The 23,989-nt window shown below is 48.0% G+C and overlaps 2 protein-coding genes across 4 annotated transcripts in view; both read left to right on the top strand.

Annotated features, from left to right (window-relative positions):
* The first annotated feature begins 25 nt into the window (after positions 1 to 25).
* NOL9 (nucleolar protein 9) lies at positions 26 to 15,398 on the top strand. 2 transcript variants are annotated; one of them, NM_001206599.1, is given in 12 exon segments: positions 50 to 421; positions 1,458 to 1,677; positions 2,182 to 2,309; positions 4,712 to 4,847; positions 4,971 to 5,067; positions 5,612 to 5,709; positions 10,919 to 11,080; positions 11,259 to 11,556; positions 11,910 to 12,021; positions 13,502 to 13,679; positions 14,497 to 14,630; positions 15,219 to 15,398. In NM_001206599.1, coding segments are annotated over 12 exon segments (2,085 nt in total). In that variant the 3' UTR covers positions 15,369 to 15,398.
* Positions 15,399 to 19,441: 4,043 nt separating this feature from the next.
* Positions 19,442 to 23,989, top strand: part of PLEKHG5 (pleckstrin homology and RhoGEF domain containing G5) — a 52,212-nt gene continuing 47,664 nt past the window's right edge. Inside the window, exon 1 of one of the 2 annotated variants that reach the window (XM_010813382.4) lies at positions 19,442 to 19,919. In XM_010813382.4, the coding sequence (XP_010811684.1) occupies positions 19,853 to 19,919 (67 nt within the window). In that variant the 5' untranslated portion in view covers positions 19,442 to 19,852. The remainder of the gene's footprint in view (positions 19,920 to 23,989) is intronic. The other variant, XM_010813381.4, reaches the window with a different exon arrangement.

The following is a 23,989-nucleotide window of genomic DNA, read 5'->3' on the forward strand; positions in this document are numbered from 1 at the left end:
AGCGTTGGGATCTCGCGAGATTCTCGAGCGACCGGCCCCGGCAGCCAGCATGGCGGACTCCTTACTGCTGCTCAAGCGGGTTCCCTCCCGCCACACGTGGCTGCGGGCCCGCAAGGCCCGGCCCCAGCTCATCCTCAGCCGCCGGCCCCGCCGCCGGCTCCGGAACCTGCGCTGGCGCAGCCGAAGGCGGCTTCGGCGACGGCTGCTGCAGGCCCAGGCAGCCGGCGCGGACTGGCTGCAGGGCGGCTGTCTGGTGTCCGGCGACGCGGCGCTCCAGAGGCTGAAGACCTCGGCTCGCAGGCGGGCCTCCAGCCCCGAGCCGGCCGAAGATCCGGTCCCGAGTGGTCCCGCGATCCTCCCCATCCCGCCGGTGCGGCCGGCTGGCTCGGGCCGCGCTGTCCTGCTGCTGCCGCTGGGGCAGGTGGGTCGCGCCGGGGGAGCCGGGCGGGCAGCGCGGGAGGGTGGGGATACAGCCCCGGGAGCTGCAGGCTGGGAGAGGCCCTTTTCCCCCTGCGGGTACTCTGTCCGCGGGTCAGTCGCATTCCTCGGGCTGTGGTGCTGGACAGAGGGTAACAAGGATCCTCCTGAGGGAATTCTAGGTCTTTGGGGCTGCTGCTGCTACTGCTGCTGCTAAGTCGCTTCAGTCGTGTCCGACTCTGTGCGACCCCATAGACAGCAGCCCACCAGGCTCCCCCGTCCCTGGGATTCTCCAGGCAAGAACACTGGAGTGGGTTGCCATTTCCTTCTCCAATGCATGAACGTGAAAAGTGAAAGTGAAGTCGCTCAGTCGTGTCCGTCTCTTAGCGACCCCATGGACTGCAGCCCACCAGGCTCCCCCGTCCCTGGCATTCTCCAGGCAAAAGTACTGGAGTGGGGTGCCATTGCTTTCTCCGTCTTTGGGGCTGAAAGGACTTTAATAGTAATAATAGGTTGCATTTATCGAGTGCTCAGAAATGTCAGGCTCTAAGTGTTATGGGTATCTGAACTCATTTAGTGCTACATGCTCTATGGAGTCATTACCACTAGGAATGTTTAAAGAAAAACAGAACATAGCTTAAGTAACCTGCCGGAAAGATATAAGTGGAGGCAGAGCCAGCAGTCAAACCCTTCACCTGGGCGTTGGTCTGGGAGGTCCCCCGCACTATAGCTTTGTAAGGACGGGGAGCCGTGAGAACAGCAGAACTAAGTTCAGGGGGCCCCCTTAGGTCAGTGTGCGTCAGACTGTCCCTTTGGCTGCTCCGGATATGATCTTAGATTAAAAGTATTCACATTTTAATCTATTAGTTTAAAATACATCATTACCTACAAGTTATTCTGTTACTTAGCGATAAATCTCTCTTTTTTTTAATTCATCTCCTTTTGATAACCTGAAGAGCCAGTTAAAATCTTAGAAGTTTTCTGTCATTGGTAGCAGAATCTGTAAGCTTATTTTTCCTTTCTTTTTTCGTCCCCTCCAGGGCTTTACTTTTAGTGGGATCTGTTGTGTGACCTGCCTCTACGGCCAGGTGCAGGTGTTTGGTTTTACCATCAGCCAGGGCCAGCCTGCCCAAAATGTCTTCTCCACCTACACCCACTCTCGTCTGACCATCAATGCTGTTCATTATTCAGTGCATGAGAAAAGCAAGAAGGAGATGAAGAGAGAAGCCCGAGTTCTGCTCAGACCTTATCTGAACCAAGGTAATGAAGAGAACTGAGTGACTTACTGAGGATGTATCATAATAAGGCAAAAACTTTTTTTTTTTTTTTGTCCACACCCTGCAGCATGTGGGGTCTTAGTTCCCTTGATAGAACCCATGTCCCCTACAGTGGAAGCTTGGAGTCTTAACCACTGGAGCACCAGGGAAGACCCAAGGCGAATAATTTTTAGTTGTTTACTGTGGCCTCAAACTTGCACTCTTTACTATATGTATTTAAACCCTCAAGGTCTGGAGAGTGAAGCTCTTTTTACCATTTCACAGATGAGGAAAGTCACCAAGGCCACACAGTGTTCAGGTAGCAAACCTGGATTGATTTCTCCATCCAGGTGTGTTTCTGTCATGCAGTATGGCCTCCTGAAAAAGGCTGTCATACATAATTCCTAGTCTCAAAAGGTGTGGACTTTAGCAGAGGAGAGGAAAGTCCCACGGGGCATAGCGTTTGATGGAGTGCTGTTTCTAAGGCAGCTTATGTCTCTCTTTACAGATGACAGATATTGTTTGATGAGCAGTTTTTCTCCTCTGTGTTCCATCGTGTTGCTGGAACGTCTGAAAACCTCCACCGTGAACTTTATAATCAGCCATCCAGGTTTATCTTACATTTTCGTACAAGAGGTAGAACCAGTTTTCATTCAGAGTTTTGTTCATTACTTTCACCAAAACAGTCAGATGACTATGTAGGATGCCCCTAGTCTTATCTGTCTGTCATGTTGTGCTATAAGTCATACAGAATGTAACACATGTGTACAGTAAAAAAGTCAATAGAAGGATATATCAGAAAAATTGTCTCTTCTACGCCACTTAGCTTCATTCCCCAGATAAAGTCACCATTTTCTGTTATAGTTGATTAAATGCCTTTTGATATTTTTAAAATGGTTATCTTTATATTTTGATTCACCAACTTGAGACAGTATGAATTCTTTATAAATTCTGAGTAATTTCAGCGTACTTACACTTTGTCCCATCTCTTCCTTTCCTCATTTCCAAATTTTTGCTGTCCTTACTATTAATTTCCTGAAGTCAGATTGGTTCCTAAAATTGTCTCCCATGAGCCAGTAAATTGAGCCAAATCTATAGGAACATCAGACTTCACGTGAGGTGTGAGGAGGAATCAGGGAGCAGCAGCAGGTTTTTTGGCCGGACTGTCTGAGTGCGCCGAGACATGGGGCTGTAGGAGGAGACTTAGATCTGTAGCTGAAAGATGCCTCTTAGACATCCAATTGGAGATGCCTGCTGGGCAGTTGAATGTGTGAGTCAAATTCAGAGAAGAGGTTGTGTGCATGGGTGTGTGTTGAGTCGCTTCAGTTGTGTCTGAGTCTTTGTGGCCCTAGGGACTGTAGCCAGGCTTCTGTGTCCATGGGATTCTCCAGGCAGGAATACTGGAGTGGGTTGCCATGCCCTCCTCCAAGGGATCTTCCTGACCCAGGGATCAAACCTGTGTCTCTTGTCTCCTGCATTGGCAGGAGGGTTTTTTACTACTGAGCCACCCAGGAAGCCCAGAGAAGAGGTTTCAAATGTAAATTTGGGTGCTTTCAGTAGAATAGGGTTCCATCGCTTCTTGGCCTTTGGACTAAGATCAAGTGTAGTATCTATTCTTATCAGAATAGGGTTCCAAAGCCCATGAGATGGGATAATGACACTGAGAAGTTGATGCAGGTAGAAATGATAAGTTCAAGGTCTGAGCCTGAGGAGCAACAGAGAGACTGAGGAGTGGTAGTGCTCATGTTAAAGGAGAGCAGGTGAGTGTAATCAGGGAGCCTCTGAAGGAAGTGGGGGTGCCTGACGTTGCTGATGGTGAGATGAAGCCTGAGAAAGGAATTGCGTGCAGGCTCACCTTCTGGACAGGGTGGTTTTATGGCATTGCTGAGCAGACCAGCCTGATTGGAATGGAATCAAGGGCTGGGGAAGGAGGAGCTCAAGGGTTCAGTGGTTAGGGATTTTGCTTTTAGAGAGTTTAGCTATAAAGGAAAGAAAAAGATGAAACAGGTTGGAAGAGTAAGCCTGGTCGAGAGAGTTCTGGGTTTTGTTAAGATGGATGGAAAGAACCGCATGCTTGAACACAGCTTGTAGGAAAAAGCCACAGAAGAGCACGCTGATGGTGCCGTGGGGAGAGGATGGAGGGAGGGGTTCCAGTGTCTGTGTGGTCTGTTGGCCTTGGGAGCAGAGGCGCTTCCTTGAGAGTGGCTGGAGGAAATGCCCAGGACAGGGATGGAGGAGCGAAGCTCTCTTCTGATTGTTTCCTCTTACTCTGTGAAATGGTTCGGGGGATCACTGAGCGGAGGCATAGGGAGTAGGCAGGGGTTGGGGGTTTGACATGGAAGGAGAAGCTAAGAAATGCAGGCAGGATGATGCACGGGCTTCTGCGGTCACGTTAATTTAGTCAGTGCAGAATCTAGCAGCCTGGGAGGGCCACAGCGGTGGACATGGAGACCCCACCTGGCAGTGAGTGTTTCAGGTGCTGTGATCAGACTTGTTCCTTTTTCACTTACTTTCAGGTTTGTTTGTTTTTTTTCCTGCAACTACTCAAGCACCACTATTTAGATTCCTTATGATCTTTCTTGGATAACTTCCTCCTCCCCCCATGCCTATGTGTTAGTACCTTCTGGAATTGTATTTTCATATAAGGCAGAGAGTAACCTTTAGATTATCTCATTTTATAAGATGTTCTTATTTTGCCCTCAGTGATTGATAGTTGAGAATCAACTGAGAGGTGAGACGAAAGAAGGGATCAGAGTTATCTTTTTTCTCCTTTTTAATGTTTATTTATCTAGCCTCAACAGGTCTTAGTTGCACCTCTCAGGATGTTTAGTTATGGCATGCGAAGTCCCATTTGCGGCTTGTGGGATCTAGTTCCCTAACCAGGCATCAAACCCGGGCCCTCTGCATTAGGGGTGTGGAGTCTTAGCCAATGGGACCACCAAGGAAGTCCCCAAAGTTATCTTTTGTAGCTCACAACTATTTGAGGCTTATTAATTTCGAACCAAAGTAAAAGAAGCACATTATGTTATCATTTTCAGGTCCGGACTTTCCAGATTAACTCTGAGTATTTTGCCTTGAGATCTGTGGGTATTAGAAGAGAGAAAAAAAAAACTGGCTTGCGTTTAACGGAGAGCGCCTTTGCAGTTATGGAAGAGTTAGTGAGCATTTCTAGCGGTGAGTGATACAAACTGATGTAGTCTAGAGTTCGTCCGCCAGAGCCTCAGAGGATTACTGTTCATGATCAGAGTCCTAAAGACGACAGCTCGTGTCAGGGGTCAATGTTTGTTTCCCCTCCAGAAGAAGCAGACAGCTGCCCCGTCATTCTGGTCTGTGGCTGCCAGGACATTGGAAAGTCAACGTTTAATAGATACCTCATTAACCAGCTGTTAAATAGGTAAGAGTGTTTTAATCCTGTTGTGACATATTGCCAGACTTTCAGCAGGAAGTAGGATTTTTGATTTGAGAAGCTAGACGGGATTGCATCTCAGCTCCTCCATAGAGATGACATACAAGTCTGTACAGAGCCGCTCAGCTGAGGAGGCCTCCTGGTTGTGCCGTTTGGGGGTGCAGCTATGGCCCTCTCAGGTGTGCCCACCTTGCCGGTCGGGGAGCTCACGAAAGCCATCAGTTGATCTCAGAATCTGTTTTTGTCCAAACCCAGAGAGTCGGAGCAGGGATAAAGTCTATGGTATTTAAAAAATAAAGTTTGAGGAAAGGCAGAGTTGTATCCATATAGCGAATAGACACTGTAGCCAGGCCTGCATCCCGTTTTCTCTTCACTGATATTTTCTCTATGCTGGTGTCATCTTCGGAGCATTCTGCCTGCAAGGCTGTGCGGGGTGGGGTATGCCTGTGTGTCACATAAAATCTTTATGTTCTGATTTACCTTGGACATGGTAAATAAAACGAGTTAAGATCTCTTTCTTTTAAATTTTCAGTGTATCCTGCGTTGATTATTTGGAATGTGATCTGGGGCAGACAGAATTTACTCCTCCGGGTTGCATTTCTTTGCTTAATATTACAGAACCAGTTCTAGGTATGTATTCTACATTTCTTAAATGTCTTGGTTTTACACAGTACAAAAATAATGATACAAGAAAGTCAAAGAGTACAAAAGTATAAAATATAAAAAGATGAACACATCTCCCCATGAAACTTATGGTCTTCCCATAAGAATTCCTCTGGTCTCAAAAAAAAAACCCCTAAAAACCCAATGATACCTTTCTAGAGTTCTATTTTAATAAATGGAACTACCATCCATTTTATTTTATGTAAATTAGAAACACTTTCCTCTAATACGAGCATCTTACATAATACTACACAATGATCTCAACCAAGAAATTGACATTGATATAATACAATAGTATTATATAGTTATATATATTATATATTATATATATAACTATATATATTATATAGTTAATAAACTAATCTATAGATTTTTTCAAAATCCATTAGTTACCCTACTAATACCCTTTTTATGTTTCAGAATCCAAATCAGAGTCCCATGCTGCTTTTTTTAATACAAAAATGTACATAACATGTTATTTATCATTTTGACTATTGATACATGTACAGTACCATGCCATCAAACACATTCGAAGCGCTGTATAATCATTATCACTGTCTACCTCCAAAACATTTTCCTTGTCCTGGGCTGAAATGCTGTGTCCATTAAATAACAGTGCATCCCCTTCCAGCCTCTGAGGACCTCTGGTGTGCTGCCTGTCCCTCCCTGTGAATCTGCCTCTTCTGGGCACCTCATCCAAGTGAAATCATGCAGTACTTGTGCTCCAGTGTCAGGCTGTTTTCACTAAGTATAAGGGTTCAAGGTCTGTTCATATTGTTTGGTACTTCAGTCATGTCCGACTCTTTGCAACCCCATGGACTGCAGCACGCCTGGCTTCCCTGTCCTTCACCATCTCCCGGAACTTGCTCAGACTCATGTCCATAGAGTTGTAGCATATATCAAAATTAACTCCTTCTTGTGGTTGAAAATCATACCAATGTATGTATATCACATTTTGTCTATCTTTTTAACTGTGTTTTTATTTATTTATTTTTGATGGTGCTGGGTCTTCATTGCTACACATGGGCTTTCTCGAGTTGCAGCAAGTGGGGGCTACTCTTTGTTGTGGTGGGCAGGCTTCTTATTGTGGTGGCTTCCCTTGCTGCAGCACACGGGCTCTAGGGCACCAGGGCTTAGTTGCTCCACGACATGTGGAATCACCACGGATCAAACTCTGTCCCCTGCATTGGCAGGCAGATTCCACCACTGGACTACCAGGGAAGCCCCTGTATTGGTTCTGGTTTTCTGCCTGTTGTGACTAATGGTGCCGTGAATATTGGTTACAACTATCTTTTCAAGTCACCGCTTTCAATTCCTTTGGATATATATACACACATACATGCACACCCACGGGTGGTCATGTTTAACTTTTTGAGAAACTGCCAGACTGTTCTACAGCATCTGCACTGTTTACGTTCCCATCAGTAATTCCCAAGGGTTCTGATTTCTCTGCATCTTCAACAACACTTGTTATTTTGATCAGGGCCTTTCATGTGGATGGAAGTAATCTCTTTTTGGTCTTGGTTTGCATTTCCCTAATGACTAACGGTGTTAAGCCTCTTTCCATATGTTTATTGGCCATTTGTACGTCTGCTTTGGAGAAATGGCTGTTTTAGTCCTTTGCCCATTGTTGAATTGGGTTCTTTGTTTTTGTTGAGTTTTAGGAGTTCTGTATATATTCTGGATGTTAATTCTTTGCTAGATATGCAATTTGCAGATACTTTGTCATTTTATTTGTTTTTGACAATATCCTTAAATGCACAAAAGTTCTTAATTTTTATGTTTTTGCTGCCTATGCTTTTTGGATCATCCATGAAGTTGTTACTAAATCTAGTCTCATAAAGATTTTCCGTAATGTTTTCTTCTAGGAATTCTGCTAGTTTTACCTCTAGCACTTAGGTCTTTGATGATATTGAGTTACATTTTGTGTTTGACACAAGAGAAGGGTCTCACTTCGTCCTTATGTACACGGATGTCCAGTTTTCACTATCTATTTGTTCTTTCCACAATGAATGGTCTTGACACCCATGTTGAAAATCATCTGACCACACATCCATACATCAGTGCGTGCTGAGTTGCTTCAGTCATGCCCGACTCTTTGCGACCCCATGGTCTGTAGCCCGCCAGGCTTCTCTGTCCATGGGATTCTCCAGGCAATAATACTGGAGTGGGTTGCCATGCCCTCCTCCAGGGGATCTTCCCAACCCAGGGATGGACCCTACAGTTCTGTGTCTCCTGCATTGGCAGGTGGGTGCTTTACCACTGGCGCCACCTGGGAAGCACGTGCATGCAAGGATTTTTTTCTCGTGCTCTTTATTCCATTGGTTTACACATAGCCCCTAGGCCAGTACCACACTTTTAATTACCGTACCTTTGTAAGAAGTTCAAAATTGGGAAATGTGAATCCTCCAGCTTTATTCTTTCTCAAGACTGGTCATTTTGAGACCCTTTGCAATTTCTTATGAATATTAGAATAGGCTTTTTCATTTCTGGGGAAAGGGCTGTTAGAATTTTGATTGGGATTGTATTCAGTCTTGTTTTTCACTTGGCTGGGTGGCAAGGCATGTGGGATCTTAGTTCCCCGACCTTGGATTGAACCCACACCCCTGCAGTGGAAGCAGAGTCTTCATCACTGGGCCACCAGGGAAGTCCCAAGGATTGCATTCAATCTGTAGATGACATAGTATTAACATTTTCCTATCCATGAACACAGGATGTCTTTCTGATTTTTTATGTCTTTAATTTCTTTAAGCAATATTTTACCTCCTTGGTTAGATTCACTTCTAAGGACTTAATTCTTTAGTTATTGTAAATGCAATTGCTATTCTAATTCCCTTTTCAGATTGTTAATTGCTGGTATGTAGGAACATACTGATTTTTGTGGGATTTTGTTGTTTGTTTTTGTTTTTTCTTATTTAAAAAGTTTTTTGAGCGTGTATGTGTTTGTTTTTTTTTTAACAATTTGTTGTTGTTGTTGTTTTTGGCCATGCAGTGCAGCTTGTGGGATCTTAGAGTCCCCAGTCAGGGATCAGACTCAGGCTCCCAGCAGTGGAAGCGCAGAGTCCTCACTGTTGCACCGCCAGGGAATTCCTCTCTTTTAGCTGATTTCATTGTTCCTCTTTTTACATTTTCTCTGTCCTATTTAATTTTTCCCCCCTTTTACCATATTTTTAAAAACAAGGACACTGATACATCATCATAAATACAACCACCAAAATCAGGATGGTGACATTGCTATAGTGTAGTTAACTCGGTTTTGTCCCTTTTGTCTCAGTCATCTGTGTAGGCCCAGTGCATACTTAAAAATCTTTAGTCTTCTTTAATATGGAGACTGTTACCTGGCTTTTCTAATATTCTATGACCTTGACAGTTTGAAGAGTACATTTATGGGTTTTCCCATATTTAGATCTAGAAGTGACGCTGTGTTCTCTGTGTCGTATCAACACTGTCAGTTTGTCCTGTTACCAGAGACGTTAGCTTTGATCAGTTGCTTAAGATAGCGTTTTCTGATCTAACTAGGTGTGGTGTTTTCATTTTCTTCTGGATGTCATTGCTTCCAAAGCCCCTCGATGGACAGTTAGTTCACTTCAGTCGCTCAGTCGTGTCCGACTCTTTTCGACCCTATGAATCGCAGCACGCCAGGCCTCCCTGTCCAGCACCAACTCCCGGAGTTCACTCAGACTCATATCCATCGAGTCAGTGATGCAATCCAGCCATCTCATCCTCTGTCGTCCCCTTCTCCTCCTGCCCCCAATCCCTCCCAGCATCAGATTCTTTTCCAGTGAGTCAACTCTTTGCATGAGGTGGCCAAAGTACTGAAGTTTCAGCTTCAGCCTCATTCCTTCCAAAGAAATTCCAGGGCTGATCTCCTTCAGAATGGACTGGTTGGATCTCCTTGCAGTCCAAGGGACTCTCAAGAGTCTTCTCCAACACCACAGTTCAAAAGCATTAATTCTTCAGCTCTCAGCTTTTTTCACAGTCCAACTTTCACATCCATACATGACAGTTAGGGAATATACATATACTTAAACCCATGCATGTCATATATGTACATACATAATATGTATGCATACTTGTACACATATATGTAAATACATATTTTTATGTCTTTGTATAGGTTTCTGTTTATTAAGAGCCATGAATTTGCACTGATCATTCTTTTCTTTTTCTTTTTTTGGCCAATCTCCATGGCTTTTGGGATCTTGTTCCCTGACCAGGGATCCAACCCGGTCCCCTGCAGTAGAGGCACAGAGTCCTAACCACTGGACCAGCAAGGAATTGTGATCATTCAGATCCTAATCTCACACCCAGGGTGCCTCCTAGTTAACCTTCCCCCTTCCACATTTATCAGCCCCTTTTCCAGTGGTGCAAACCCTGGCTGCACTTATTCTCAATGTACTTACATATTTGTTCATTCCCTAGACCACGCAGGCCTCTCTCAGTTGTGGGCTGCCCCAGGTCTCCTGACTCCAAGCTTGAGGGGCGCCTCGCCAGCTCTTCCCTAGGTGGCCTCGCACCAGCCGCACTGACCGAGGCCCTTGTGACTATGTTGTGCCGTGGTCCTGGTCACCTGCCTGCCATGTGCGCTGGCCCTGGCTGCAGCCCTGACCAGAGGGGATGGGACAGACTGCTGTTGTGATGAGGGTGTGTCCTCTCAAGCTGGACTGCTTGAGTTCCAGTCCCACTGATCCCTACTAGCTGTGTGACCTTGCTCAAGGTCTGTAAAAATTGAGAAAGTAAATACTACCTGTGTCATAGGGGTTTATGAAAACTAGAGACTCTGTGTAGCACATGTAGGACATGGTAAGTACTGTATTCCAGCAAGTGATTACTGTTGTATTAATTATTGTGTGTACGCCCTGTGGGGGTGTTTTTTCTGTTCACAGATGTGTCCTAAGTATCTAGAACAATGCCCAGCATGCAGCAGACGTCCGGTAGATGTTTGTTGAATGAATGGCCATATTAGGACATAGTTTGGATTAACCGTGTATAAATGCAGGCATGTCTGTGTTTGAAGTTGAAAGCTTAGATTTCCAAAAGTGAGAGCACAGCTATTCCTAGTGGTCCGATGGGCTCAGATTTCCTGAGCAGCTTTGTCAGGGATCATGGCTAGACCATAACCCTTGCCACCTCTTATGTTCTCATGGATTAATGACTCTTACCTTTATCTTCTTAGGACCACCTTTCACCCACCAGAGGACACCCCAGAAAATGGTCTATTATGGGAAAACTTCTTGTAAAAACAACTTTGAAAACTATATAGAGGTAATAAAGTATGTTTTCAGCTCCTACAAGCGAGAGTCCCCTCTTATCATCAACACCATGGGCTGGGTGGCAGGTAAGTCCATGGTGGCGCATCTGGCGGAAAGGGTTGGGTGATGGGAACGGGTGCGTGCGTGGCTTTTAGACGTTAGCGCTGAAGCCCGGTCCTTAGGAGGCTCCTCATCTCAGCCTCTCATGGGCACACATCACCACCCAGGTGCACTGACTGGGCTCTGTCGTTTACTTCCTCGCAGACCAGGGTCTCTTGCTTCTCATTGACCTGATCCGCCTGCTGTCACCCAGCCATGTCGTCCAGTTTAGCTCGGACCGGAGTAAATACATGCCGGACCTCACCCCCGATTTCGTGGACGACATGGACGGCTTGTACACAAGACGCAGGTCCAGAGTCAGAAACAGAGGGTTCCACCTGCCCGAATTTGCTGAGAGTTTGGAGTTTGCTGATGAAGAAAAAGAGGGTCCAGTTATGTCTACGGGATACAAGCTGATGTTCGTGAAGTCAGAGTTTGTGACTGGAAAAACGTCCAGGAATAGGTAAGCAAACCACCATGGCTGGAGAATTCCATTTTCTTCAGTCTGACAAGGTCTTCTGTCCTCGATTCCTTCAAAGGGGTCAGTCCCTTAAAATCTTTCAGATCTCTGTCAGAGCTACCTGTTTACAGAGAAGAGTCAGGTCTGTTCCGAACGGTTCCTTTGCCAGTGGAAATGCCCAGAATTGGCCTCCAGATCTGCTTGCCCCTCTCGGAGCTTTGACCTGAAGGATCTCCAGTGGGTTTATGGAGAGGCAAGGTCTACGGTCCTGAGGCTGGGACGTGGGCTGTGTCAGGACAGGTGGGCCCTGTCTCGGAGCGGGAGGTGGGCCTCTCACCTTCTGATTTACTTTTCAGAGAATCACATAACAGAATCCTCCGTGAGCTGGCAGTGCTGGGTTACCTGAGCCAGTTGCAACCCCCAGTGCCGAAGCCACTGCGTGCCTTACACGGTCTGACCCCCTATCAGGTAACCTGAGCTCTCAGGGGGACTGTCCGGCTTCCTGTGTGCCCGTCTCACCTCTTTATACCCCTTCACTCGTGTCATCCTCAGCCTTGAGGTGTTGATGTGCCCACTGTGCCCATTTTACAGTCGGGAGCTGAAGGATCCGGTGGGAGTGGATCCACCTCCAGAGGGTCTGACCCTGGTTTCCATCCTGACCAGGAATGTTCTGCCTAATACCAGAGGCGGCCCTGGGACCACACCCTGCAGCCCAGCTCCACCCTTCTGCCGACTGGCCGTGTGCGACTCGGGCTGTGAGTGGTGGTGACGGGCCTCGTAGATGCGTGTGTGCCCAGAGAGCACGTGTAATGCGTTTCAGATGTTGTCACAGGTTGATTCTAGCTCTAAAGTATGTGCATCTTGGATTCCAATCTCTGAAGGACTGTTTTGGGAAGAAACCACCATAGTATTAGGGTCCCAGATGATGGAAGAATCAAATAGCGACAGGTATCATTTCTAAGTGCTCACCCTGTGCTGTGCTGTCCTCTACTCACCGAGGCCCTGTTATTACCCCCACTTTACAGATGATGGAACTGAGGCCAGGGGCAGACTCAGCTTGCCCACAGGACGTAGGAAAAGTCTGGGCTGGGACTGGCTGGTGCCCAGGTGGCCTGACTCTGGACCAGAGCCCTCACTCCACTGTATGGCCTGCGCAGTGCTGAGCACACAGTGGGCCAGGTGCTCTGCTGAGCCTGTGGGGAAGGTGCTGGTACACACCCCACTTACAGCTAGAAGACTGGGCAGGCAGGCAGGTGGAGATGCTGGGCAGAGGTCACACGGGCAGGGACGGTGACCAGGGAGTGTGGGGAAGGGGGGCAGCATCATGTTGCCCAAGCCCAGTGGAGAGATTGGCCCCAGGCTTCCAAGCCCTCTCCACTGAAGAACCCAAGGCAGTTTTTTTGGGTGATTTGCTCTTGTTTATACTCATTGGCAATGCTCTGTAACTGGACTTGAAACTTATCTGGCTATTTTAAAAGTGTGTAGTTACCCAGAGAGCTACATGTTAAAGGTAGTCCTTTACTGTGTGCTCAGGAAGGTGGTCCATTTTCTTAATTCAGTAATTCCCTTAGGGGCTTCTCCTCACTCTGTGGGTGTTTACTTTCTTCTGCCCAGAGACCTGTTGCTGATGAGTTTTCAGTCTCCCTCCTACCTTCAGCTCATGCCCACGTCCCCGAATTCGCATCTCATGTGTCTTTAGGCAGAGTTGCAGGCATTCAATTTAGATTTCTAGCAAGTGTTGTTGGTGTGCATGAGCTTTGTGTAATTTTCCTCAGTTCTCAGTCTAAAGCAGTGAAACACTAAACAATTTCCATTCCATTTAGATATGTTTTGGTGGGCAGTTTGGCAGATAAAACTTCAGATGGCTGACTCGTCAGCTTGTAGAAACTACTGACATAAGCAGTCTTTGGAGTCAGATCACTGAAGGGGGTGCGTGTGTGTCCTCCAGGTCCCTTTCAATGCCGTCGCGCTCCGGATCATCCACGCTGATGTGGCCCCCACCCACATCCTGTACGCCGTGAATGCCAGCTGGGTCGGGCTCTGCAAGATCCTGGATGACGTCAGGGGATACGCCAGCGGGCCCATCCTGCTTGCCCAGAGTCCCATCTGCGATTGTGTGGGGTTTGGTGAGTCTGAGAGGAAAATCTGAGTGTAAACCTACTGAAATTGACCCACCTGAGCAGCTGTAGATTGGCGGGGCTTGACCTTGTTGCTGTCACTTGCCTGGAGTGGTCAGAGAGCTTGTCTGTCCTCTGTGAAGTGGGCCCTGGGAGGTAGGGGGCAGGAAGGAAGCGGTTCTTCTTTGCTTGCCCTGCCAGCTCCTCTAAACGCAGGAGTCCTCAAGGCCTGGCCAGGCCTCCCTCTCATCTGACATGTTTTCTGTGGCTCTCAGTCCATTGTAGGCTGACCTCTGTACACGCTCTCCGGCACAGCATCAGAGCTCCAAGCCAGTGTTACCAGTCACTGTTCTGCTTAGTTGTCTCCCTGGCTTCTAAGACTTCACTCCAACACTGAGGTCCTGATAGATCCATCAGCTGTTCCCTGACATTCCGCCCACAACTCCTCCTCCTACCCTGCACTGGCCATGAATGATCCTTGAAAGATTCACTCTGTGTTTGGGTCAGGCCCCCTGGGTCCTGCTTGGCACCCCTTCATTTCGTTTATCACAGTCCACACACCAGCCTGATGCCTTCTCGTTTCAGAGTGTCAGACTCCTCAATCTCATCTGTTCTCACCATGCTCAGGGGCTCGGTAGTTGTGGGGCACAGGTTTAGTTGCTCCGCGGCACATGGAATCCTCCTGGACCAGGGATGGAACCCATGTCCCCTGCATTGGCAGATGGATTCCTCTCCACTGTAGCACCAAGGACGTTCGAAAACTCATAAGCCGTTCTGCAGTTCTGAGTGGTGGGGAGGATGATCTTGTGTGTTGTGTGTCTTCAAGGGATTTGCAGGGGGATCGACATGGAGAAGAAGCTTTACCACATCCTCACTCCCGTGCCCCCAGAGGAGCTGAGACACGTGAACTGTCTGCTGGTTGGGGCTGTGAACATCCCACAGTGTGTTCTCAAGAGCCAGGTGTGTGCAGCCCTGGAGCTCGCTGGCCTCCAGGTCGCATGGCAAAGTGCGGACCTGAAGTTGGGCCGGGAGTCACAGAGCAGGTTCTTGTTTGGGAAGCTTACACTCCTTTGTAGAGATGGACAAGGCCGGGTGACATGTCCACATGGCCTGAAGGTCTGGAGTGTGAGTCCCCATCACCTTGGGCAGGAGCCCTGGGTGGAGCCGTCATCTCAGGCATGGGTGTGGGAGAAAAAGGGCAGAGGTGCTGACCCCAGGGTGACCCTTCCTGAAGACAGTCTTCAGAGGCTCCTGTGGGAAGGTCACGGAAGGTCACGTTGGCCAAGGGCATCCGTGTGGCCCCAAACCAACCCCAAACCAAACGGCAGGACCTGTAGGCAGCTGAGGAGGCAGCTGGTATCCCCCTTGTCACCTGCTGATTCAAGAGAGAGCCCCATCTCTTTCTGTTGGACATGTTTGGGGGGTTGAAATGTAAGTGGGCCCTTCCAAGGAAGGGGAGCTGAGGATCTTAGGAGCGATCTAATACTCTCTTCCATCTTGGCCAGATTCTAAGTGTTCCCACATGTTTTCTCTGTGTTTCCATTTCAGGGTGGGCTCGAAGGGACCATACCTTATGTCACAACAGATTATAATTTTAAGCTTCCTGGAGCATCAGAGAAAATTGGAGCAAGAGAAAGTGGGGCAACGTATAAAGAGAAAGGACATCCCAAACCTAAGTTCTATCGAAAAACATACTGATGTTCTTAATACAGGAAGGACCTTCCTCCCAGAAAGCTTGACCATCTCCAGCCTGGCATCACTGGACGATGGGGTCTGTGACCGTGAACAGAACAGCATGCTTATGTAGCAAACGGTGCAGTTTCCTGCGTAGCTCATGGATGCATTTAGCGTACGTACACTTTTCAATTGACATGACAGAGGTTTTCCCTAGTCTTCTGTTTCGTTTTCTAAAGGAATCAAGAAGCAGGGACGAGTTCGTGCACCATTGAAACAGAACGTGGTCGATTCCTCATGAAGTTTTTCAAGGACCTGGTTGCTGGTATCTGGATAAAAATAGAGAAACCAGACCACAGAAATGTCTCAAAGGGGAAAGCAGGACATCTGGTGGGATGGAGAGCATAGAAAGGTACAGAGTTACCCTGTGGTCCTCGCTTGGGGGGTGCTCCCAGCCCTGCTCACTGGATGCTCCCTGGCCTCTGCCATACACATGGGTTGAGGATTATGCTTATATTTGGTGTTAAATTTATTCAAGGTTTCATAGATAAAAGTTTGCCTCAAGAACCCTTCATCTTTTAAAAATCTGATGCTGAAAAATTTTACCCTGAAAAAATACTCTCAAACCCAGGAAGCCTGTCCTGGAGCCTCTTTAAAACTCAGTTTGTCCTGATTGACTTCTCATCTGAGATGGAAACGCACAGTGAGCAGGGCCGGAAACCAGGCTGTTTGGACCAAGGCCCAGCGGAGCGGCTCCTGCTGTTGGTCTCGGTGGCTGGACACAAATGCCAGTGGTGGTGCTGGACCCAGGGGCTTCGGAGGAAATGGTGGCCCTTCATCTTCTCTCCGGAGTCAGCGTTCTTTAACCTCCAGGGTTGGAAATGGTTTGGTAAACAGGCGGGCCGGTTCACATCACATCGTGTCTGCGTTTAGGACCCTGAGATGCCTGCAGAAGCAGCATTTCGTCCTGGTGCTCTGCATTCCGGCTTCCGAGCAGGACGCCTCGAAGGACCACTGTTAGGATGAGGGTTTTTACGGCTTACGTCCATTTGAGGCGTTGATCATCATTGTCCTCAGTGTTCTGGGGGCCGATCCCTCATGTCATAGAGCTCTTGTCACCCTCCAGGATCGGCTTCGATATTCAGAGACCATTTAAAGTCTAGTTTCTTAGTTGCATCTTATTTATATCTAAGTTTAACTTGTACATACATGTTCTGTCTTGGCCTTGCGGTGACTTTTGCAGTCAGTCCACCATTAACTTTTTTTGCCTTCTTCACAAGTTCCTGTATCATTAACAGTGATGCTTAAGGTCTTTAGCAGTAAGTCTTGGGAAGAATGAAAGTGGTGATCTGTCATTTGCATTTTCATTGAATCCTGACTCATTAAGTCCTGGTAGGCTGTTTCCTGCGGGCCTTTAAGGTTGCCTGCCAGTCCCCATTGGTAAGGAAAACAGTGTTGCCACTAGAGGGAGCTGTCAGCCATTGGTCAGCTGGCCATGCTGGGCTGGAGATGGCGGAGGAGCCCCTGGAGACCTTTCTCAGCGTCTAGAGATGCTGGAGACGGCCCTGTGGTCAGCACCTGGGTGTGCCGTTCAGACGGGCAGCGGTGCACACACCCTGGGTGTTGGCCCGTTGGATAATCAGTGTTGATGGTGCAGGCTTCTGTCACTTCCACAGCATGTGTTGCTCCAGGACGGCCAGTGAGGGCTCTGTGTTGGAGATACGCTTGGCAAATACTCCTGGGACCTCCCTAGTGGTCCATTGGTTAGAGCGCTGCGCTTCCATGGCAGGGGGCAAGGGTTCAATCCCTGGTCGAGGAACTAAGATCCTGCATGCCGAGTGGGATGTGAAAAACCAAACAACTCTTAGTCATTTCTGTGTGATTGTCAAAGCGGTACATAACTTATTTTAAGAAAATCAAATTAATATCTGACTTAGAACATGGGAGCCCTCAATCACTGATTTTGTGGTTTGTTAAAATCAGTTCTTCAGACCTGTTTTTAGGACAGGTAAACATGAAAAATGGAAAAAAATCCTCCAATCTTAGGGTTGATTTAATTTTGTGAAGAAAGGTAGTTCTGTGGTTCCCATCGGTCCCCAGGTAGGTCTTGGGGACAGGAACCAGTTTGTCCTTGGAGACCCCAGTGTAGAACTGAAGTTTGAGAAAGGGGAGAGGAGTAGGTGAGCTGGCCTTGGGATTATGACTTTTGAGAAAACAAACTCTTGAGACTGGCCACCTGGAGAGGATACGGGGGTGGAGAGGACGTGGTGAGGCCCCAGCTGAGCCAAGGGGCCCCCCTTGCCGATATCAGGACCCCTGTGATGGGCAGGTCCCCACCCTCTCGGATACTCAGGTCTCTGCCTGGAAGATGGCATGAAGAGGACCAAGTGACACGGGATGGTGATTTTTAGATTGTCTGCTCATTCTTTCCCTTAGATTTGGGTGAGGCCATGTGGCTGTTATCATGGCAGGCTGTGATGTTGGAGCTCCAAGTCCATGTCCTGACTGGGCCACCAGCTGGCAGTGTAGCTTTGAGGGGTGTTTCACTTGAGCCTGTGACCTTCTTTAAGATGGGTGGGTGGCGCTTCTCTCGGGTCCCTGCATGAGGAAGGCGTGAAACGCATCCACAGCAGGTCTAGCCGTAACTCCTGGCCTGTGGCCTGTCTCTGGCTGGGTTGTAAATCCTAGCAGACAGGAGGAAGACTGTGTTCCTCAGAGTCACCTTGGGTCGGAGCGGAAACTCAGTGTTCACATCTGAAAACATCTTGCCACGGCCCCCAGGCAGTGGCACCGTTCTTCCTGCTGTGGGTCCTGCTCAGGCTCCCACCCGTCGTCACCTGCCCCTGGGAGTTTTTCATAAGCCCCACTATTGCTTTTAAAATCCTACAGTCAGCTCACCTGTGTAGGAGACGATCCTGAAGTCCACCGCCGTGTTATCACTGTTGACGCCGTGACCTGTCTCACCCAGTATTTTTCTAAACTGCACATGTGCGTTTGTGTGTTTTACAAACCTGTTTGTCCAATTGTATGTATGGTTTCTATCCAACTTTTTTCACTTACATGTGAACTTCTGTATCAATAAATATTTTTGAGAATGTAAATTTGTGTCATTTTGTTCCATATATAGATAGACCATTTTATTCCAGGAAATGGTTTGAATGCTTAGAAGAAATGGCAGAAACATTGGAAGGGGGTAGTGAAACCGGTGTCATGGCAGGGAAGAGGGGAGGGCCCTGCAAGCGCCCGCACCTTTTTCCTGTTTCACTAGCAAGTGGAGTAAGCTCCAAGGGGAGTTAGCTTCATTTCTCTTTTTGGGCTCCAAGTGTTAGCCACTCAGTCATGCCTCTGCCATTCCTTTCTCCAGGGGATCCCAACCCAGGATCAAACCCGATCTCCCGCATTGCAGGCAAATTCTTTACCATCTGAACCACCAGGCTCAAGGATGTATGTTATGTCTCTCCTGGACTATCTTTGAGACTCTATTAGTAGGAAAAAGAATTTTGTTCCCAGAAGAGTACAAATAGAAAGGAAGCCAGCCAGCAGGCCGGGGGTCTGTGCCTGTAACTGCCTCTTCCTGAGCGAGCGCTTGGCCCCTCTGCCCTCGGCCCCAGGGTGGGACCTGGCAGAGGCAACGAGACTTGGCTGCCAGGCTGAGCCTGAACAGTGGCTAAGATAAATATGGGGCCCATCTGTGCAGTAGATGAGCCACGTGATGCAGGGCCTCCAGAAAGGTTTGGCCGAGTGAAAGAGTTCCAAGGCTTTGCCAGGAAAAGAAGAGGACAGAGGGTGGGCCGCAGGGTGAGGGAGCAGTCTGAAAGGAGCCACACTTGGAGTTGAGGGGCAGCGGGTCCAATCTGGAGATCCCGGGAGCTGAGTAAGCAGTCTTGGGAATCAGCTAACAGAGTCGAGCTGGGCAGACAATGTGTTGGGCTGGGAAGCCAAGGGTTGCCATGGCGACTGGCCCCGATGCTGCTGTGGCGCTCAGCAGACTGTGCCTGGGATATTTCTAATGCTTCGGAGCTGGTCTCCGGGCTGTGAATGTCAGCCCGGCAGGGACAAGCCACGAACTTTCAGGCCTTCCTCCCCGCTGAGGAGTCCAGCCGGGAAGGGTCTTCGTGGTGCTGCTTTCCTGAAAAGAAAGGAAGGCCCCTGCCGAGGGAGCCAACAGTGTGAGAAGTGCGTTCCAGGGAGCACATGGGTACTTGGGGACGGAAAATCCAAGGAGAGGAAACCGGCAGCAAGAAAACACGGTGCAAACCCCAGCCACTGAGTCCATACGTTAAAACATACAGCGCCCAGGGGGCCTGAGTTGGAGGAGAGGCAGATTGGCAGGGCCGAGAGTTCAGTGGTTTTCTGTGCAGATGACTCAGCTGGAGAAATCAAGATCGGGGCTGAGTTGAGGAGAAGCCCTCCAGGGTTGGGACTGCAGCTGGGCAGAGAGGGACGGAGACTGCGGGTCTAGCACGTGGCTCAAGGGCCAGGCAAGGTGCCACCACCTGAGGTCAAACATGAATTCTGTCCTGACAAAACACGGGTCTCCACCGCACAGCTGGCTCAGCCTCCATTCAGGAACCGGTGAGTATATTTTCTTCCTCTGGTTCAGAAAAGAGGGTTGAAGAGGAGGGAGAAAAGAGGATTTGGTGGGTCTTGGAGGGGCTTGGTTATGACCCCTCACTTGCAGAATTCGCCTGGGCCATTTGAGAACATTTCCTGCAGGCTGGGCGCACATTCCGTCCTAAGGGGTGATTTAATGAACTGAGAGCCTGGAATGCAGGGTTGGCCATCAGCTCTGACTTAGGTGCAGGGAAAGGAGGCTTTCGGTTTCAGCCATCCGACCCCTGAAAGAAGAAAGAACAGGGTCGCATATGAAGAGCTGCTCCACTGGCGGCTGCTGAGGATGGGGCTGGGAGGGCCTGCGGTGGGGGAGGCTGTCCAGCTTCCTCTTCTGGGATTTAGAAGGTAGGTGAGAAAGCAGCCCCCAGACTTGCAAACCAGTTTTGTGCATTAAAGCTGGGTCCCCACTGGCAGGATGGCCAGGAGCAGGCTCCCAACTGTAGCTTTGTAGGGCCACGACATTCCTCTGAAACCATAGATATTTGTAGGTTCACTTCTGATGCACGCCGTGACGCATTTTGGCAATGGGGGATCAGGAAAGGTGTGTGTGGACTCAAATAGGCTTCCAGCACTCCACCGTCAGAACCCTGGCCTGGGAAACACCCTGTTCCTGGCCAAAGAGAAAATGGCTTGAAGGTGTGTTAGCTGCTGACCTCTCAGCACTCACAGAGGAGCCCTCATTCCGACCTTTGTCGGCCCACCACCCCCTCCCCCACCCCCGTGGCTGGACCAAGACAGATTTAGGAAGCAGACAGTGAATCACACAGGACTCTGAGCACTCACTCGGCCTCCCTGCAGGGCCATCCCCTCCCCGGGAAGGGTCTGCACTGCTGATGTAGTCTTCCTCTAGCTCATACCCCCATGCAAAACTTACCTACCATGCTGAGGTCTCTGCTGGGAGTGGCCAGAGAGTTAAATGGACAGGTGCCTCTCACGCTAATATATGAGCCTCCAGTGACCCATGTCCAGTTCACTCAAGGTCCATCACAGCTCACTTACTGCGGGGGAGATTGTTTCCAGGCTTGTGTGAGATGTGGGCTACAGCCCCAAATCATGGCTGCCACATGGACATCAGAGAATAGCCCACCCCTGCTGCTTCAGTTTGTTTGTGTCTTTTAAATTAATTAATCATTTTTTTGGCCACACCATGAGGTTAGTGGGATCTTAGTTTCCTGATCGAACCAGGGGTTGAACCAGATCCCCAACAGTGGAAGCTTGGAGTCATAACCACTGGACCTCCAGGGAAGTCCCTGATTATGTCTTTAAGCCCTTTACTGATTTGTTTTTGATATTGAAGGACAAGTGGTGTAAATTCCCTGGCAGTCCGGTGACTAAGATTCTTCACTTTCTCTGCCGGGGGTGTGGGTTTGACCCCTGGCTGGGGAAGTAAGATCCTGCTAGGCCATGTGGTGTGGCCAAAGAAGGGGGAAAAGAACACAGGACCGCTAGTTATGCTTTTGCCATGTTTCCAAGTTTTAAACAAGCTTTGGCAGAATATTTACTGAGGTCATATTAATTGTCGGGCATTGTGCCAGGGGCTGGGCTGGTGGTGATGAGCAAGATAAATGCCCGTCCTTTTAGAATCCTACCACTGTGTGCCAAGGACAGGAAAACAGGAAATTGAAAAGCAGTTTGATGTGTATTAAACAGAGCGATGCGACTGTAGGGTAATGGGTTCATACATAAGAGAGGTTCCTCTTATAACACCCATCTGGGGGATTCTTTTTAAGGAATCACATCACCAAAAGGATACAGTGATATCAGTTAGGTAAAGACTATGGATAGAAAGGTTTGATTTCAGGAAGAGAGAAAAGCAAGAGCTAGAAATGGCATTTTGTGCAGCATGATTGGGACACACTTTGGAAAGACTGAGAGGTGGGTGGGTTCTTGTGGGTGCTGTGGGAAGGGGGGAGTATAAAGAAATTGTGCTTGATCCAGAGAGAGGATGGCCGAGCATCTTACAGAATTCAGATTTCATCCTTGGGGCGATGAGCATTTAAGCATTTTTATAATAGAGTAGGTAGCATTTTCTGACTTGCATTTTAGAAAATCCTTTTTGATAGCAGTTTGGAGAGCGGATTTGGAGGAGTATGAGGAGGAGAATATGACAAAGAATCAGGAAACTTCATGGTGGCTCAGATGGTAAAGAATCTGCCTGCACTGCAGGAGACCCAGGTTCGATCCCTAGGTCGGGAAGATCCCCTGGAGAAGGAAATGGTTACCCACTCCAGTAGTCTTGCCTGGAGAATTCCATGGACAGAGGAGCCTGGCAGGCTATACAGTCCACGAGGTCATGAAGGGTTGGACACAACTGAGCAACTAACACTTTTGCCATAATGCAAGTGAAAGGTGGTCATTTAAACCGTTTAAGTTAGCATATAAATTTAAAAAGTATATACATGCATGTATGCACATGCATATGTATGTGTGTATACTTTGTTCTGCTGGCATGTGTGTTAGTCTCTCAGTCGTGTCCATTTCTCTGCAACTCCACGGGGTGTAGCCCACCAGGCTCCTCTGTCCATGGACTTCTCCAGGCGAGAATACTGGAGTGGGTTGCCATTCCCTTCTCCAGGGGATCTTCCTGACTCAGGGATTGAACCCAGCTCTCCTGCACTGCAGGCAGACTCTTTACCATCTGAGCCACCAGATGGTAAAGGGAGTATAACAGGGAAACCCTGTTCTGCTTATACAAGTAATATATTTTCATTATAAAATTCTCAAACAGCACATAAATAATGAAGCTATAAGTTCTGATTTTCTGTTATTTCCAATTGTATTTCAGATTTTTTCTCTGAATATATACACAGCGCACATACCTAAATATGCACATATATGTAAAAGTGTTGACATGAAATTGAGGGAAATATGCAGTTGCTTTTTCCAATTAATACTGTATTTTGGACATTAAAAACTGCAGTATATAAAAGTCCACCTTGTTCTTTTTAACGGCTTCATGATAGTGATATGTATTGATATACTTAATTTTTAAACTGACCCTCTGTGAGTGGACATTTGGAGTTATTTCCAGTTTTTCACTCCTGTAAGTGGTGATGTAGTGAGCATCCTTATACCTGTGGACTTGTGAAAAGAGTATCTATAGAATACATTTCTGGATGTGGAATTACTGGGTGGAAGAGGATTAGCATTTTACATTTTTGAAAAATAATTTCATTTATTGGCCGTGCTGGACATTTTGCTTTTTAATGGCTAGCTCCAGGCTGTCAGGGGCTACAGAAAGCCATTTGTCCCCCAGGAGCAGAGTATTTCAGCTCTTCGTGTGCTTTCTATGTCTGGTCATCATCTGTCCGGAGCCTATCCCTGGCACATGAGTATGGGTGGCTGGATGGGGTCCCCTTACACGGCCTCAGGCACTTCTCTTCTTTGTCCACTCCCATTACTGAAATGCTGTGGCTCTTGGCTGAGGGACAAGGACAGCTGCAGGCTCTGACATCATGCCTCTGAAACTTCCACAGGTGGGGGGCATCAAGGGCACTCCACGATCCTCCTGTGGTTTAGCCACTAAGTTGAGTTCGTGAACCTCATGGACTGCAGCATACCAGGCTTCCCTGTCCTTCACTATCTCCCAGAGTTTGTTCAAACTCATGTCCATTGAGTCAGTGATGCCATCCAACCATCTCCTCTTCTGTCACCACCTTTTCCTCCTGCCTTCAATCTTTCCCAGCATCAAGGTCTTTTCCAATGAGTCGGCTCTTGGCATCAGGCGGCCAAAGTATTGGAGGTTCAGCTTCAGCATCAGTCCTTCCAATGAATATACAGGGTTGATTTCCTTTAGGATGGACTGGTTTGACCTCCTTGCTGTCCAAGGGACTCAAAGTCTTCTCCAGTACCACAGTTTGAAAGCATCAGTTCTTTGGCATTCAGCCTTCTTTATGGTCTAATTCTCACATCCATTCATGACCACTGGAAAAACCAAAGCTTTGACTATCTGGATCTTTGTTGGCAAAGTGATATCTCTGCTTTTTAATACACTGTCTAGGTTTGTCATAGCTTTTCTTTCAAGGAGAAAG

This window comes from Bos taurus, chromosome 16, assembly GCF_002263795.3.
Source record: "Bos taurus isolate L1 Dominette 01449 registration number 42190680 breed Hereford chromosome 16, ARS-UCD2.0, whole genome shotgun sequence".
NCBI lineage: Eukaryota > Metazoa > Chordata > Mammalia > Artiodactyla > Bovidae > Bos > Bos taurus.